Below are 14,054 nucleotides of genomic sequence, written 5' to 3' on the forward strand. Positions count from 1 at the left end.
TGGCTATCTCACCCACACTTAAATTCCTGGCTCCGCCACTGCCCATGGGGCTTGACCAAATGTTCAAAATATCCACCTATGGTCATACTTAATCTTTTCTTAGCTACTGGGTCTGATTCAGTATTAGCCTCTCTCTCCATATGTGTGACACAGAAATGGATTGAGCTCTCCTCAAACAACACTCCCATCTTCCTCTCAGTTTCCATGCATGGACTCATTCCTATACGCTGTGATTGCTGCTGCCAAATCAGACTCAATCCACATGTTAAGCCATCCTCGGTCGATTGCTATTTCTGCACCTTCGATAATTGCACAACACTTAACCCAATAGTTGTCTACAATCTCTAGAGGTTTGCCAACTACCAACTTGAAGTTGTCTTCCCAATCTCTTAAAGACAGTCCATAGCCAGAAGGTCCCGAGTTCCCTTTCGATGCGCCTTCAACATTAATCATAATTACCTGACCATGAGTTAGGGGAGCCATATACATTACTTTAGACAAGGTGTAGGTCTCTGTCTCATTGATACTCTCCATGTCTGAAGTGGTATTGTGCATGCATCCCTGTGATAGATGGGCTGCAATGGCAACATGTTTCTTGATCACACGGTTTGAAGACCTTCGGTTGGACTTTCAAGATGGAGTAGAGAAGTGGATGCAGCAGGGGGATGAATATTTAACCCTTTGTTTGTTTGTTTGACAATGGAACGTTGAAGCGCATTTAAAGTCCTCTTAGGTGTTTTTGTTTACATAATGTTCTCAACTTGTAATTTAAGGATATAACAAACTGGTGTTTTAAGATTTTTTTTAATTGTTTCATATATACAACAATCTTTCATTGAAAAAAAAATGGCCTTAAAAGCTTTACATCTGAGAATTGGAATGTGTAAATTTGCTGAAAATTGATGTCATCGAAGATGGAAGAGTAAGGGAGACTATTTTGGTTTTGCAGAGTAAGTTATACTAATCCAGCCCTAGATTAATTCCACTTCTTTTTCGAACACGTGAAAAATGAGCATCGACGATTACCACAATATCTTGTAACCTTTAATTTATAATCGTTGATTTTTCCGCCAAAAGTCTAAAAGGAAGTGACAATTTGCCAGGAAACAAGGGTAACCACAAGAAAACATTGAGGAGGACAGGCTTGTAAACCTCATCTCCTTTCTTGATTCCAAGTTTCCAACACCACCACTCACTTTCCTGTCATGGCGACTTCAGCAGTCACATTTCCCAAAATTACTTCCTCTAAACCACTCGGAAAGTGCCATAATGAAACAAAATATCAAGTTAATAACACCCACTGCCGGTTTCGACCACATCGGTTAGAACCTCTGCTCATGGTTCCAAGTTTTTGCAATAACTTGGTCGAAAAATAGCCCCAAGGAAAATCATATCGATGGTTAATGATAGCGGGGGTGCTTCTATTAGGCCGCCTATCAGTGTGAGTGGTACAGTTTTTTAAATTCTTTAACGACGAATACACTTCCTTTTTGGTACTAATTAATTGCATGCATTTATTTCAGATTGTACCGATATTGCATTTGGTCGTTTCGCTTGGGATTTTACTAGCAATGGATATGTTTCTGAAGCAGGCTTTTGCTGCTGCTGCTATAAATTTCCCAAGTGCACTTTTTGCGATGTTCAGTGTATTATCGGTTCTGATTATTCTTGATTTACTTATTCCACCTGCAGCGACAAGTTTGATGAACTTTTTTGAGCCTGCAGTCATGTTTATCCAGAGATGGCTCCCTTTGTTTTATGTACCATCTTTAGTCGTTTTGCCTCTAGCTGTTAAGGATATACCAACTGCCTCCGGCATCAAGATCTGTTTCATTATAGGTACCTGAAGCTCTGAACTGACTCTCAAAATTTTCATGTTTTTCATTTTGAGAATGTTGATCTCGTGTGCAAAGCAAAGTATTTCTTGGTGTTCAGCACTGTGCTTAGGTAGTTGGGTTTTAGTTGCAGCTATGGTTAAGCCTTGCAGACTTTGTAAAAACAGGAGTAAAATAACACTTTTAAATGGGACTAATATAACTTATCCCTTCTGCTGATCTTCTTCCGAAAAATCAAAACTAGCTTTAGGGATAAGTTAGAAACCGGAGAGAAACGTGTCATTCATGCTAGAATATATAAGTGTTGTTGAAACCGGAGAGAAACATGGAGGCCAGAATAGAACATGACAGAGGATGAAATGAACATTTAAAATAACTTTAAGCGTACAAACTCAATTTCCTATTTCATTTTTGCTTGAATTTAAGTTCATTGCTTTAAAGAGTTATTATACTTATTCCTTTCTTATATCAAAAGACTAGAACATAGTTTTCGTTTGTTTCTCCTGCAGCTGGAGGATGGTTAGCTTCACTTGCTGTCGCAGGTTACGCTGCCATAGCAGTAAGAAAGCTGGTAAAAACAGAAATGGTAGCTGCTGAACCAATGGGAAAACCTTCTCCATTTTCAGGATTTGAAGTGTGGACTTGGACTGGAGTTTTTGTTGTGTCGTTTGCTACGGCATTGATATACCCAACGGCAATTGGGACAAGTGCAAGGACCTGTCTTCCTTTCTTACTTGCAGCTACGGTTTTAGGTTACATGGTCGGCACAGGGTAAATTTTCCTGCTTACTCTACTAAAATCACAAGGTGGTATAATCAGTGTTTTTTTTTTCTTGAAATTTTTATGGGTTAGTCAGACCCAAACCTGTATTGATTTAAACCCTTGTATATACATACCCTTGAGCATCTTGCTGTACTATTACACTTAGCCTTTCTTCTAGAGGCCCTATTCTATAGGCAACACCCTCATCAGTTCTATTACAAGTTTTCGCCATGTAATCAGCTGCCCTGTTTCCTTCTCTGAATATGTGATGTAAAGAGACTCTCCTGAAGACTTGCCAGTGTGTTCTTATGGCACTCAAGATGTTCAGGAAGAACCAAGGAGGTGCTTCTACCTCATTAATAATGTGCACTGCTCTTAATGAGTATGAGTTGATAACTAGATGTTCTACTCCTTCCAGTTTTGCTGCTTTCATCCCTTCTTCTATTCCCAGAAGTTCTAGGTACAGAATAGATCTCTTTTTTGAACCTCCATCATACATGAGAACCACATTACATTGGTCGTCTCTTATCATTCCTCCATAACTAGTCTTGTGTTGTTGAAGTGAGCCATCAGCATTAAGCATAAAAGCTTGAGGTGATCTTAAGTTTTCACGATACTGATATTGCTATCTTGATATGCAGGTTGCCATCAAATGTCAAGAAGGTGCTTCATCCAATCATTAGTTGTACACTATCAGCAGATTTGGCAGCATTTGCATATGGATATTTTTCACAGTCAGGAATGGATTCAGTTCTAGGTTTACTACTCGATCAATACTATTCTGACAACCTCTTATTCAATCATAAGTGTTTTTGTTTCATCTTTATTCTAATAATGTTATTCGTGCTTATATCTGTATCAACAATATGTCAATATCATATACTCCTCCTCCTAAGATCAACTTTAAAGCATGAATTCTCTATCCAAACAGTTCATTATGTGGTATATCATTTCATTACAGACTTATTGACATATATTTAACACTCACAAATAGCAAAGTCATACTCTTATGTGGTCTTACGATTTTCCTAGTGGATGTAATCTGATCTTCATATTTACTATTAAAGGCACTGCCATAAGGAAGAACATAGATCAGTAAGTATGAACTCATAATCATGGAATCGATTTGATCAGCTATTAGCCTATTACCATGTGCGAAGGAAAGGGCTTTCGCCACTTCAAATGTATTCGGGGGAACTCGCACGTGTGGTTCCCTTGAACCTCTACTCAGAGATTGGAATATAAGTTGCCGTTGAGTATTCCTTACAATGATACCATGCATATTCAATACATAGTCTTGATGTCTTCGATAGTATATAATACTTCTATGTCATTGTAAAAAATATGTTCATGCGTTAATTTTGCAGGAAGCTACTTGACAAAGGTGTCTTCTAATCCTGGAGCTGGTGACATTCTAATGGGATTTTTGGGATCAGTTATTATTTCTTTTGCCTTCTCAATTTTCAAACAGAGAAAGGTAATTTTGATTTTTAGGTCGAACACACTGCATGAGTGGATATATATATGCTGATATATATACAGCCTGACTCCTAAAAGGACTTTAAATAAGGACCAAATCTAAAACAACCCACAACTTTACATACAAAATGATTTAAAACCTAATTTTTTGTGCATATGATCTACTAACCATAAATAACATCTCTACAAAAATTCAACTCGTTTGATATCCTCTAACTTAGATAAAAATTGTTGTCCACTTTTGAAAAAATATCTAACGGTCTAGAAATGTCTAATTTTTGCAATTATCTTTTGCCAATGTTAAAAATTGTCAAACAAATTGAACTTTTGTAGAAATGTTCTTTATGGTTAGTAGATCATATGCACAAAAGATTAGGTTTTAAATCATTTTGTAGGTGAAGTTGTGGGTGTTTTAGATTTGGTACTTATTTAAGGTCCTTTTAGGAGCTGGGATATATATATATATATATATATATATAATTTTTTTTTCCCCTCACTGCTCGGTTAACTGTATCCATCATACAATTCTTGAACCTGTTTTCTAATTGATAATTAAATAATTGTTTCCTGGCTTTTACTTGCTTTTTCAGCTTGTCAAGAGACATGGAGCAGAGATATTCTTTTCTGTGATTATTTCAACATTATTCTCATTGTACTCAACTGCTTTATTTGGGCGTCTTGTTGGGCTAGAACCAGCTTTGACGGTATCCATTTTGCCCAGATGCATAACACTGGCATTGGCCCTGAGCATTGTATCCTTTTTTGAAGGTTATATCCCTTGACAATCTGCATCCTCAGATAGCTTTTCTTGCTTTAGAGTAGCTCTCTACGTAAGTCAAATATGATCTTATACTGGAGAAACCTTAGATTTTACTTTCAAACCTGTTTTTGTTTTCTTGTGGCAAATTGACTTTCATACTAACAAATATGAGGAACGCATGAAAAACATTTGTGAACTGTTTTAGCTTGCCACTAAGTGAGTGGGTTTTGTCATGAGATCTATCTGATAAACTTTTTTTCCGCATTTGATGTAGGGACAAATCCATCTCTAACAGCAGCAGTGGTTGTTTTGACTGGTCTAGTTGGAGCAAACTTTGTGCAGACAATGCTCGATAAACTGCGTTTGCAAGACCCTATTGCTCGAGGAATAGCCACTGCGTCTAGGTACTCTCCCTTAACGTTAAACTGATAAACTCAAAATCCACACTAATGCAGCATGTTACGAAATTTCAGAATTGCCAAATATATTGATTTTATAATGGGTTGGGAGAGACTAAATTTCATAAGCATATTTATTAACGGTCGCTGCACTTCGGTTGTTTGTTCCAGTGCTCATGGATTCGGAACAGCAGCATTGTCAGCAAAAGAGCCTGAGGCCCTCCCATTTTGTGCCATTGCTTATGCACTCACGGGTATTTGTGGTACATTATTATGCTCAATTGCTGCTGGAAGGCAGAGCTTGCTTTTTGTTGTTGGTTATAGGAATGATGTCGAAAAGCATATTCTGTGAATTACAATTCCCCTCTGTTAAGAAGATTATTCTAGCATGAAAGTGTACACAACTACATATTGGCACAGCGGAGATGCTACCAAGCAATGTAAATTTTGTATCCAAGAGCATTGCACCAGTGCCTCCCTCCTACAGAAGTACTAGTCACTGCCATCTGAATTTCTGAACATCCGTATTGTGTTTGTTCTTTCTAAGTGCCACGGTGGCACCAGCCCACCACCCTTTGTGGAAATAAAAAAATTATTGTTGATATATCTTCTCACAAAAGAATTTCTTTCTCGTATAGGTGTGTGCAAATGTGACAGATGCCACCACACTAGTAAAGATCAACATCCTTATTCACTTATTCCCCTTATATGTGAGAGATTTTTAATATGCTTGATCTTATCAAATGACCTTGTACTGATCTCTTTGGTAAATTCGCATGATCTTTCATTGCATTTGGGTGGTGGGCGGAATTTTTATGTTAAAATTGGCAGGGTTCGAGTTCCAGACCTCTAATATTATCACGGCACCACCCAAAGATTTTACCAATTTTACTAATTAGCACATGCTGAACTTTATTTTATGCCTTCATACATCTCCCCGACTCCCCCTCAGTTTTGTAACATACTTTTTCGTGGAATCCAATACATAAGCCGAGTCTCATATTTTTTGATGGAAGTATGGAACAACCTCCTAGTTGAAGCGGATGCAGGCAGGGAAGCAGTTGGACTTTCAATACTCATTTGAAGTTTTCTCAAGTTATTTTCTTTACATAATGTTTGTTAAATTTGCCGATCATTTGTTGTCATCGAAAATGGCCAAAGGAACATGGAAATTTTAGTCCAGCCCTATGTATCGTTATCGGACACGTGAAAAAAACTCAAAAAATGAGCACCGACGATTTCCACATTATCTTGAAATCTTTTACTTCTAACCGTTGATTTTTCCGCCAAAGTTTAAAAAGAAGTGGCAGATAAATGCCGGGAAACAATGGTATCCACAATAAAAACGTAATACTCTAGTAGTAACAATTGAGGAGACAGGCGGCTTGTAAACCTCATCTCTTTCTTTTGATTCTAACGGCATTTTAGGTCCATACAATTTTTTTGAACATGGACTCTCTCTTTCTCTCTCTACAGGACCGCTAACTTTCCGCTCATGGCGACTTCAGCAGTTCCATTTCCCACTATTTATTCCTCTAAACCGCTCCGAAAGCGCCGTAATGAAATCACATACAAAGTTCAAAATAGTCCATTTTTGGTTTCTTGCAATGGTGTCAATTGTCCTAGAACTTCGACCACATCCGTTAGATCCTTTGTTCATGATGGTTCCAAGTTTTTGCACGTACCTTTGTCGAAAAATATAGCCCCCAGGACAGAATTTACGCCAAATCGATGGTCAATGATTCTGGGGGTGCTTCTATTAGGCCTATAAGTGTGAGTAGTACAGTTTCTTAAAATCCTCAACGAAGAATACCCTTGTTCTTTTTTCAGTACTAATTGTAGCTCTTATTTCAGATTGTATCGATATTGCATTTGGTGGTTGCGCTTGGGATTATACTGGCAATGGATAAGTTTCTGAAACAGGCTTTTGTTGCTGCTGCTATAAAGTTCCCAAGTGCACTTTTTGGGATGTTCAGTGTATTTTCGGTTTTGATTATTCTTGATTTAGTTATTCCGTCTGCAGCGACAAGTTTGATGAACTTTTTTGAGCCTGCAATAATGTTTATCCAAAGATGGCTCCCTTTGTTTTATGTACCATCTTTAGTGGTTTTGCCTCTAGCTGTTAAGGATATACCAACTGCCTCCGGCATCAAGATCTGTTTCATTATAGGTACCTGAAGCTCTGAACTGACTCTCAAAATCTTCATGTTTTGCATTTTGAGAATGTTGATCTCGTGTGCAAAGCAAGGTATTTCTTGGTGTTCAGCACTGTGCTTTGGTTGTTAGGTTTTAGTTGCAACTATGGTTAAAACTTACAAACTTTGTAAAAACAGGACTAAAATAACACTGTAAAACGGGACTAATATAACTTATCCCTTCTGCTGATCTTCTTCCTAAAAATCAAAACTAGCTTTAGGGATAAGTTAGAAACTGGAGAGAAACTTGTTATTCATGCTAGAATATAGAAGTGTTGTTGAAACAGGAGAAAAACATGGAGGCCAGAATAAGTTAGGAACATGACTGAGGATGAAATGAACATTTAAAATAACTTTAAGCGTACAACCTCAATTTCCTATTTCATTTTTTCTTGAATTAAGTTCATTGCTTTAAAGAGTTATTATACTTATTCCTTTCGTATATCAAAAGACTAGAACATAGTTTTCGTTTGTTTCTCCTGCAGCTGGAGGATGGTTAGCTTCACTTGCTGTCGCAGGTTACACTGCCATAGCAGTAAGAAAGCTGGTAAACACAGAAATGGTAGCTGCTGAACCAATGGGAAAACCTTCTCCATTCTCAGGATTTGAAGTGAGGACTTGGACTGGAGTTTTTGTTGTGTCGTTTGCTACGGCATTGATATACCCAACGGCAATTGGGACAAGTGCAAGGACCTGTCTTCCTTTCTTACTTGCAGCTACGGTTTTAGGTTACATGGTCGGCACTGGGTAAAAGTTCCTGCTTACTCTACTAAAATTGCAAGGTGGTATAATCAGTTATCTTAAGTTTTCACAATATTGACATTGCTGTCTTGATATGCAGGTTGCCATCAAATGTCAAGAAGGTGCTTCATCCAATTATTAGCTGTGCACTATCAGCAGATTTGGCAGCATTTGCATATGGGTATTTCTCGCGGTCTGGAATGGATGCAGTTCTAGGTTTACTACTCATTTACTATTCCAACAACCTCTGGTTCAGTTTGTTTACTACTCATTTTGTTGCATTTCTTTTTAATAATGTTCTTCATGCTTATATCTGTATCAACAATATCATATACTATTGCACCTAAGATCAGCTTTAACACATGAATTCTCAATCCAAACAGTTCATTATGTGGTATAGGCTTTCATTACACACTTAAATGTCAAATATTCAACACTCACAAAGTCATACTCTTATGTGGTATTACCGTTTTTTTAGTGGATTTAATATAATCTTCATATCTACTATTAAAGGCACTGCTATAAGGATGAACATAGATTAGTAAGTATGAACTCATAATCATGGAATCGATTTGATCAGCTATTACCAAGTGCGAAGGAAGGGCCTTCACCACTTGAGGCGTATGCGGGGGAACTCGCATGTGTTGTTTCCCTGAACCTATAATCAGAGATTGGAATATATGTTACCATTGAGTATACCTTACTTACAGTGATACCAAGCATATTCAATACATAGTCTTGATGTCTTCGATGATATATAATATAATAATACCCTCTATGTCGTTGTAAAAAAGGTGTTAAAGCGTTAATTTTGCAGGAAGCTACCTGACAAAGGTGTCTTCTAATCCTGGAGCTGGTGACATTCTAATGGGATTTTTGGGATCAGTTATTATTTCTTTTGCTTTCTCAATGTTCAAACAGAGAAAGGTAATTTTGACTTTCAAGTCCAACACTCACTGCGTGAGTGGCCATATCTTTTTTTTCCCCCACAATGCTCGGTTAACTCTGTAGCCATCATACAGTTCTCGAACCAGTTTTCTACTTGATAATTAAATAATTGTTTCCTGTCTATTACTTGCTTTTTCAGCTTGTCAAGAGACATGCAGCAGAGATATTCTCTTCTGTGATTATCTCAACATTATTCTCATTGTACTCGACTGCTTTCTTTGGGCGTCTTGTTGGGCTAGAACCAGCTTTGACAGTATCCATTTTGCCGAGATGCATAACAGTGGCGTTGGCCCTCAGCATTGTCTCCTTTTTTGAAGGTTATATCTCTTGACAATCTGCATCCACAGATAGCTTTTCTTGCTTTATAGTAGCTCTCTACACGTAAGTCAAATATGATCTTATGCTGGAGAAACCTTAGATTTTACCTTCAAACTAGTTTTTGTTTTCTCGTGGCAAATTGACTTTCATACTAACAAATATGAGGAACGCATGAAAAACATTTGTGAAATTTTTTAGCGTGCCACTAAGTGAGTGGGTTTTGTCACGAGATCTATCTGATAAACTTTTTTTTTGCATTTGATGTAGGGACAAATCCATCTCTAACAGCAGCGGTGGTTGTTTTGACTGGTCTAGTTGGAGCAAACTTTGTGCAGACAATGCTTGATAAACTGCGTTTGCAAGACCCTATTGCTCGAGGAATAGCCACTGCATCTAGGTACCCTCGATCTCTTAATTTTAAACTGATAAACTCTAAACCCACACTGATGCAGCATGGTACAAATTGTACAAATTGCCAAATATATTGATGTCGCTACACTTTGGTTGTTTGTTCCAGTGCTCATGGATTAGGAACAGCAGCATTGTCAGCAAAAGAACCTGAGGCTCTCCCATTTTGTGCCATTGCTTATGCACTCACGGGTATTTTTGGTTCATTATTATGCTCGATTCCTGCTGTAAGGCAGAGCTTGCTTTTTGTTGTTGGGTGAAGTCAAAATTGGTTATAGGAATGATGTCGAAAAGCAGCTTCTGTGAATTACAATTCCCTCTGTTAACTAGTGACTAGTATTTTTGTAAGAAGATTATTCTAGCATGAAAGGGTACATAACTACATATTGGCACAACGGAGATGCTGCCAAGCAATGTAAATTATTTTGTATCTAAGAGCACTGCACGGCTGTACCAGTCGCCTCCCTCCTACAGAAATACTAGTCACTGTCATCTGAAACAATTGTGTTTGTTCTTTTTAGGTGCCACCACCGTTTATGGAACTTCTTACCAAAAATTTATTGTTGATCGATATTCTTACAAAAGAATTTCTTTCTTGTATGCGTGTGTGCAAATGTGACAGATGCTACCACACCAGTAAAGATCAACATCCTTATTCAGTTATTCCCGTGAGAGGTTTCTTATATGCTTGATCTTATCAAATGACCTTGTACTAATCTCTTTGGGTAAAATTCCTAGATCTTTCAGTGCAACCTTCTTGAAAGCCGTTATGTTATATTGTCTTTAGAATTTTTCACTTTCATTTAGAAAAAAAAAAAAAAAAAAAAAAACAGAATACACATACGTCACTGGAAAATAATAATATATAAGAACAATAATTACTTCCAGAACCATGTTTTCACAACGATACAACAATTAAATATGCAATTGATTTATTGAGAAAGAATTCTAGTAAGCGAAATCCACAATTGCGTAACAACTCGAGAGGGGGGAGTGGGGGAGAGATAGAAGTCGTTAATTGGTGTCATAAAATTGGTCCGGTGATGAGGGGTGAGCTGTCGTTTTCTCACCAATATACTTATTGGTCCGGTGATGAGGGTGAGCTTTCGTGTAAAAATACAAAAACTCACACCTGTGACAGGACCTATCTTAAATGGGTGTTTCTGTTTCTTTAAGCCTTTGCCTCCATAATAACAGAGCCATATCTTTCACTGAATCTATCCAACCCATGGACGGTTGAATCCTTCTCATTAGAGTCCTCCATCACATGACCAGCAGCCACAGCTCCACCATAGTTACTTATATTTCCGAATATCAGAACAAGTACTCCAGCCAAGGAAGTACAAAATGTAAAACCAAAGGTTCTGTTTACATTTCCTGGAAATCCTGATGCAATTGCAAATCCTCCACAAGCACCCACAGCTCTAGCCCATGCAAACCATACTGAGAACGCACCTTCTTTCCCAGCTGGAGTGCAATCCAACAACAGAACTCGCCCAAATGCGTGTAAGATCCCTGTAGCCATACTTTGTACAGCCACCATGGACAAAATATGAGGTCGATTCCAGTCCACATTTCTAAAATAGAATCCAAGGCCAGAAGTAGTAGCTGAAACAAGGAAACCGAGTAATTGCATTCGCACTGCATCTGTTTTCGCAAGTTGTTGCAACGGGTGCAACAAAGGAAGAGAAAATAAAGGGAATAAGAAGTAAGTTAGCCATAAAAATAGCATGAACACCGGCTTAACACATAGTTGCCCCATAACATATAGTGTGCCTCCTGTGAATATGCACGTCGATGTGAATGATGACAAAGCCACAGCTATTAGGCTTCCAACGGCGTGTGGATATTTGAATACGGTTAACACATGATGTTTCAAAGGAATAGGATTTGATACACCTGGACGATTAACCGAGAAAGCATGGGCTGACCCAACAATCCATTTAAGGCCACTGAAGATGGATACCACCCATAAGCTTAGGAATTTTTCTCTGTGATGAAGCATGCGGTAAGTGAAGGCAGAAATGATACCACCACCTAGGCAACCGAGAGCTGTAGCGTGCAGTGACAGCCAACTTCCAACTGACCTACGCTGAGGGAATTGATGTTGTGATTCTACTGATGTTGAGTAGCCACGAACCATCACACCTAGATGACGAGTGTGGGAGGCATTACAGACTACACTTGCGGCCACAATTGCTGCAATGTATGGTGGGAAAATCCATGCTACACTGAAAAAACCGGCAGGGAGACAAAAAAGAGAGCCTATGGCAGTTGCACCACCAAAGATGAGATTGTGGTTCCTGCCGTGGTCCAGTGGACGACTGATTAAGCTCAGGATTGGAGTGGCAAGACATATACCAGCAGCCCATGAAATTGCAGTCCATTCCAGTGGTGTGAACGAGTAATTGCTAACCTTTATTGATGGAGAAATAAGATCTTGGTACCTGAAATTGGATCCGTCTATTTCAACTATATTGCTGTATTGCTATGTGAATTGAAGTAACAATATGTGACTGTTGTTGCTTGGCTTTTGTTTGTTCAGCACGATAGTTTTTCATCTTATTTACATTATTATTGACACACAGGAAATTGTGTTCTTGGCTTTTTTACATTTTGATAGTCTACTGTCTATACTGCAAGGAAGTTTTCATTCAGGCAACGCCATTGCTTAGCCATTTCTTAGCTTGCAAAACTAGGTCAGGGACTTTAAAGCCGGGGTGCTGGAACCAGCCCATGGTCCGAAGGCTAGGTACCCGAGTCTGGTCAAATCAGCAATCCCCTATCTAGAGAGTCCCAAGAGACTCAAATGTCAGATGTCTCACGAGTCACGAGTGTTGGTGTACTCCAAACCAGCTGAGCTGCGTCTTGGGTACACAAGGCGCTCTACTAAAGCATGTTCTAAACTTCTAATCTATACTGAAAATGAAATATAAAATGAAATAAATAATTAATTGTATTTAGAAGGAAAAGTACTCACAGTTTCATTTCTTTTGGGGAACATGGTGAGCCTGTGAATTTTTGGTCCACTGCGGGTAATGAATCATCTGCCTTAGATCCAATTTGGCTTATGATGAGAGGAAACACTATAGGGACAAGAACTGTATGGACGAAATAGGAACATAACTCATATATATACCAAAGTATAATTTCTACATTACTTGGTCGCTCCTCAAGCCCTGCATATTCCATATAAAAATCATTTGCTCTCTTTATCTTAACTGGTATATTATGAATATCCGGTATAGCCAAATCTTTCTCAGGTTCCATGGTCTTGTGCTTTGTTGGCGAGCCTACGGTAGAGACATGTATGTCTTCAGGAGTCTCTGCCATCTCTCTTCAGGAGTAACACTTGAACAGAGATGACTTCGAATTACAGAGAAGAGATGATGACTGCATGCTTTATTAGGTTTAGAGAAGGGTAGCTAGTATGCTGTAAGTTTCCAGCTGGTGTGATATTACCAAGAACTTCCATAGAACCTGGTTTGTTTGTTTCGGTACGGACATAGATTCTGCAGTGGCATTGGGGTATAATGCTTAGTTTTTCTTGTAGCCGAACCGAACTGCTCGAGATGTTTCTGGTTTTTTGTATCCTAGCTCACTAAAATGCATTTTAACAACGCAGCATTGTATAAGAAAACAATATAACAACTCAACTAGCTCCTGTCATATACACGCTATACTCGTCAAATACAAATATACGATTATGCGTTTCAATTTTCAACCAAAAGATGATCCAATGGTGATTAATTTTGAATTATAAAAATTTATACAAAGTGTCATTATGATGATACTGTCATCCAATAATCCTAAATGAAAAGTTCAACTTGCTATCACGCTATTTGCTGATTTGAAGCGAATTAAACGATCTTTAGCGAAAGGGGGTATGCGGACAAAAACCAAATTGGTTGATTTATGTATTTCTGTCTTCAATTTTTTTCATTTTTCACCCTTTCTCCTTTTCTCTGCTGCTTTTTTTCATTTGTGTGATTTTCTATGTGATATAAGTCTATCTGATATCGATCAGTTCAAATAATCAAGTGAGTGGAGCCAACGTTTTGCGCCGAGTGGGGGGTATGTGGACAAAAAGTCATTTGGTTGGTTTCTGTTTGTCTGTCTTCATTCTTTGCCTCTTCTTTTTCTCTCAATCTCTTCTGCAATCTCTTCCTCTCAATCTCTCGACTGCAATCTCTCTCACTCTCCGCTCACC

At 38.3% G+C, this 14,054-nt stretch overlaps 3 protein-coding genes across 4 annotated transcripts; 2 read left to right on the forward strand and 1 right to left on the reverse strand.

Moving 5' to 3' along the window:
* The first annotated feature begins 1,255 nt into the window (after positions 1-1,255).
* Positions 1,256-5,836, forward strand: LOC147512725 (plastidal glycolate/glycerate translocator 1, chloroplastic-like). The gene is made up of 8 exons (XM_086595740.1): positions 1,256-1,441; positions 1,524-1,839; positions 2,345-2,606; positions 3,239-3,354; positions 3,965-4,074; positions 4,667-4,844; positions 5,111-5,240; positions 5,406-5,836. Exons 1-8 carry the CDS (start codon positions 1,397-1,399, stop codon positions 5,584-5,586), a joined length of 1,338 nt encoding a protein of 445 aa, XP_086451866.1. The 5' UTR covers positions 1,256-1,396; the 3' UTR covers positions 5,587-5,836.
* Positions 5,837-6,572: 736 nt separating this feature from the next.
* Positions 6,573-10,400, forward strand: LOC147512726 (plastidal glycolate/glycerate translocator 1, chloroplastic-like). Of its 2 annotated transcripts, XM_086595741.1 has the most exons (8): positions 6,573-7,007; positions 7,089-7,404; positions 7,915-8,176; positions 8,271-8,386; positions 8,988-9,097; positions 9,258-9,435; positions 9,704-9,833; positions 9,954-10,400. In XM_086595741.1, the coding sequence occupies exons 1-8, from the start codon at positions 6,966-6,968 to the stop codon at positions 10,102-10,104; spliced, it is 1,305 nt and encodes a 434-aa protein (XP_086451867.1). In that variant the 5' UTR covers positions 6,573-6,965; the 3' UTR covers positions 10,105-10,400. The 2 variants fall into 2 exon arrangements, with proteins under 2 accessions (XP_086451867.1, XP_086451868.1); XM_086595742.1 differs by lacking the exon at positions 6,573-7,007 and having other exon boundaries at positions 7,348-7,482.
* Positions 10,401-10,689: 289 nt separating this feature from the next.
* LOC147512727 (uncharacterized) lies at positions 10,690-13,424 on the reverse strand. Its single transcript, XM_086595738.1, has 2 exons — positions 12,825-13,424; positions 10,690-12,291 (listed from the first exon to the last, which is right to left on the reverse strand). The coding sequence occupies exons 1-2, from the start codon at positions 13,175-13,177 to the stop codon at positions 11,016-11,018; spliced, it is 1,629 nt and encodes a 542-aa protein (XP_086451864.1). The 5' UTR covers positions 13,178-13,424; the 3' UTR covers positions 10,690-11,015.
* Positions 13,425-14,054: the final 630 nt, after the last annotated feature.

Source organism: Coptis chinensis, chromosome 3 (assembly GCF_015680905.1).
Source record: "Coptis chinensis isolate HL-2020 chromosome 3, ASM1568090v1, whole genome shotgun sequence".
NCBI lineage: Eukaryota > Viridiplantae > Streptophyta > Magnoliopsida > Ranunculales > Ranunculaceae > Coptis > Coptis chinensis.

Bases quoted from the DNA above. Each gene is read 5' to 3' on its own strand.
- LOC147512727 (XM_086595738.1), bottom strand. From the start codon at position 13,177: ATGGCAGAGACTCCTGAAGACATACATGTCTCTACCGTAGGCTCGCCA. The intron at 12,292-12,824 runs GTGAGTACTTTT...ATCCAATTTCAG, and splicing joins TCCCCAAAAGAAATGAAACT to GTACCAAGATCTTATTTCTC.
- LOC147512726 (XM_086595741.1), top strand. From the start codon at position 6,966: ATGGTCAATGATTCTGGGGGTGCTTCTATTAGGCCTATAAGT. The intron at 7,008-7,088 runs GTGAGTAGTACA...CTCTTATTTCAG, and splicing joins CTTCTATTAGGCCTATAAGT to ATTGTATCGATATTGCATTT. The intron at 9,098-9,257 runs GTAATTTTGACT...TTGCTTTTTCAG, and splicing joins CAATGTTCAAACAGAGAAAG to CTTGTCAAGAGACATGCAGC.
- LOC147512725 (XM_086595740.1), top strand. From the start codon at position 1,397: ATGGTTAATGATAGCGGGGGTGCTTCTATTAGGCCGCCTATCAGT. The intron at 3,355-3,964 runs GTTTACTACTCG...TTAATTTTGCAG, and splicing joins AGGAATGGATTCAGTTCTAG to GAAGCTACTTGACAAAGGTG. The intron at 4,075-4,666 runs GTAATTTTGATT...TTGCTTTTTCAG, and splicing joins CAATTTTCAAACAGAGAAAG to CTTGTCAAGAGACATGGAGC.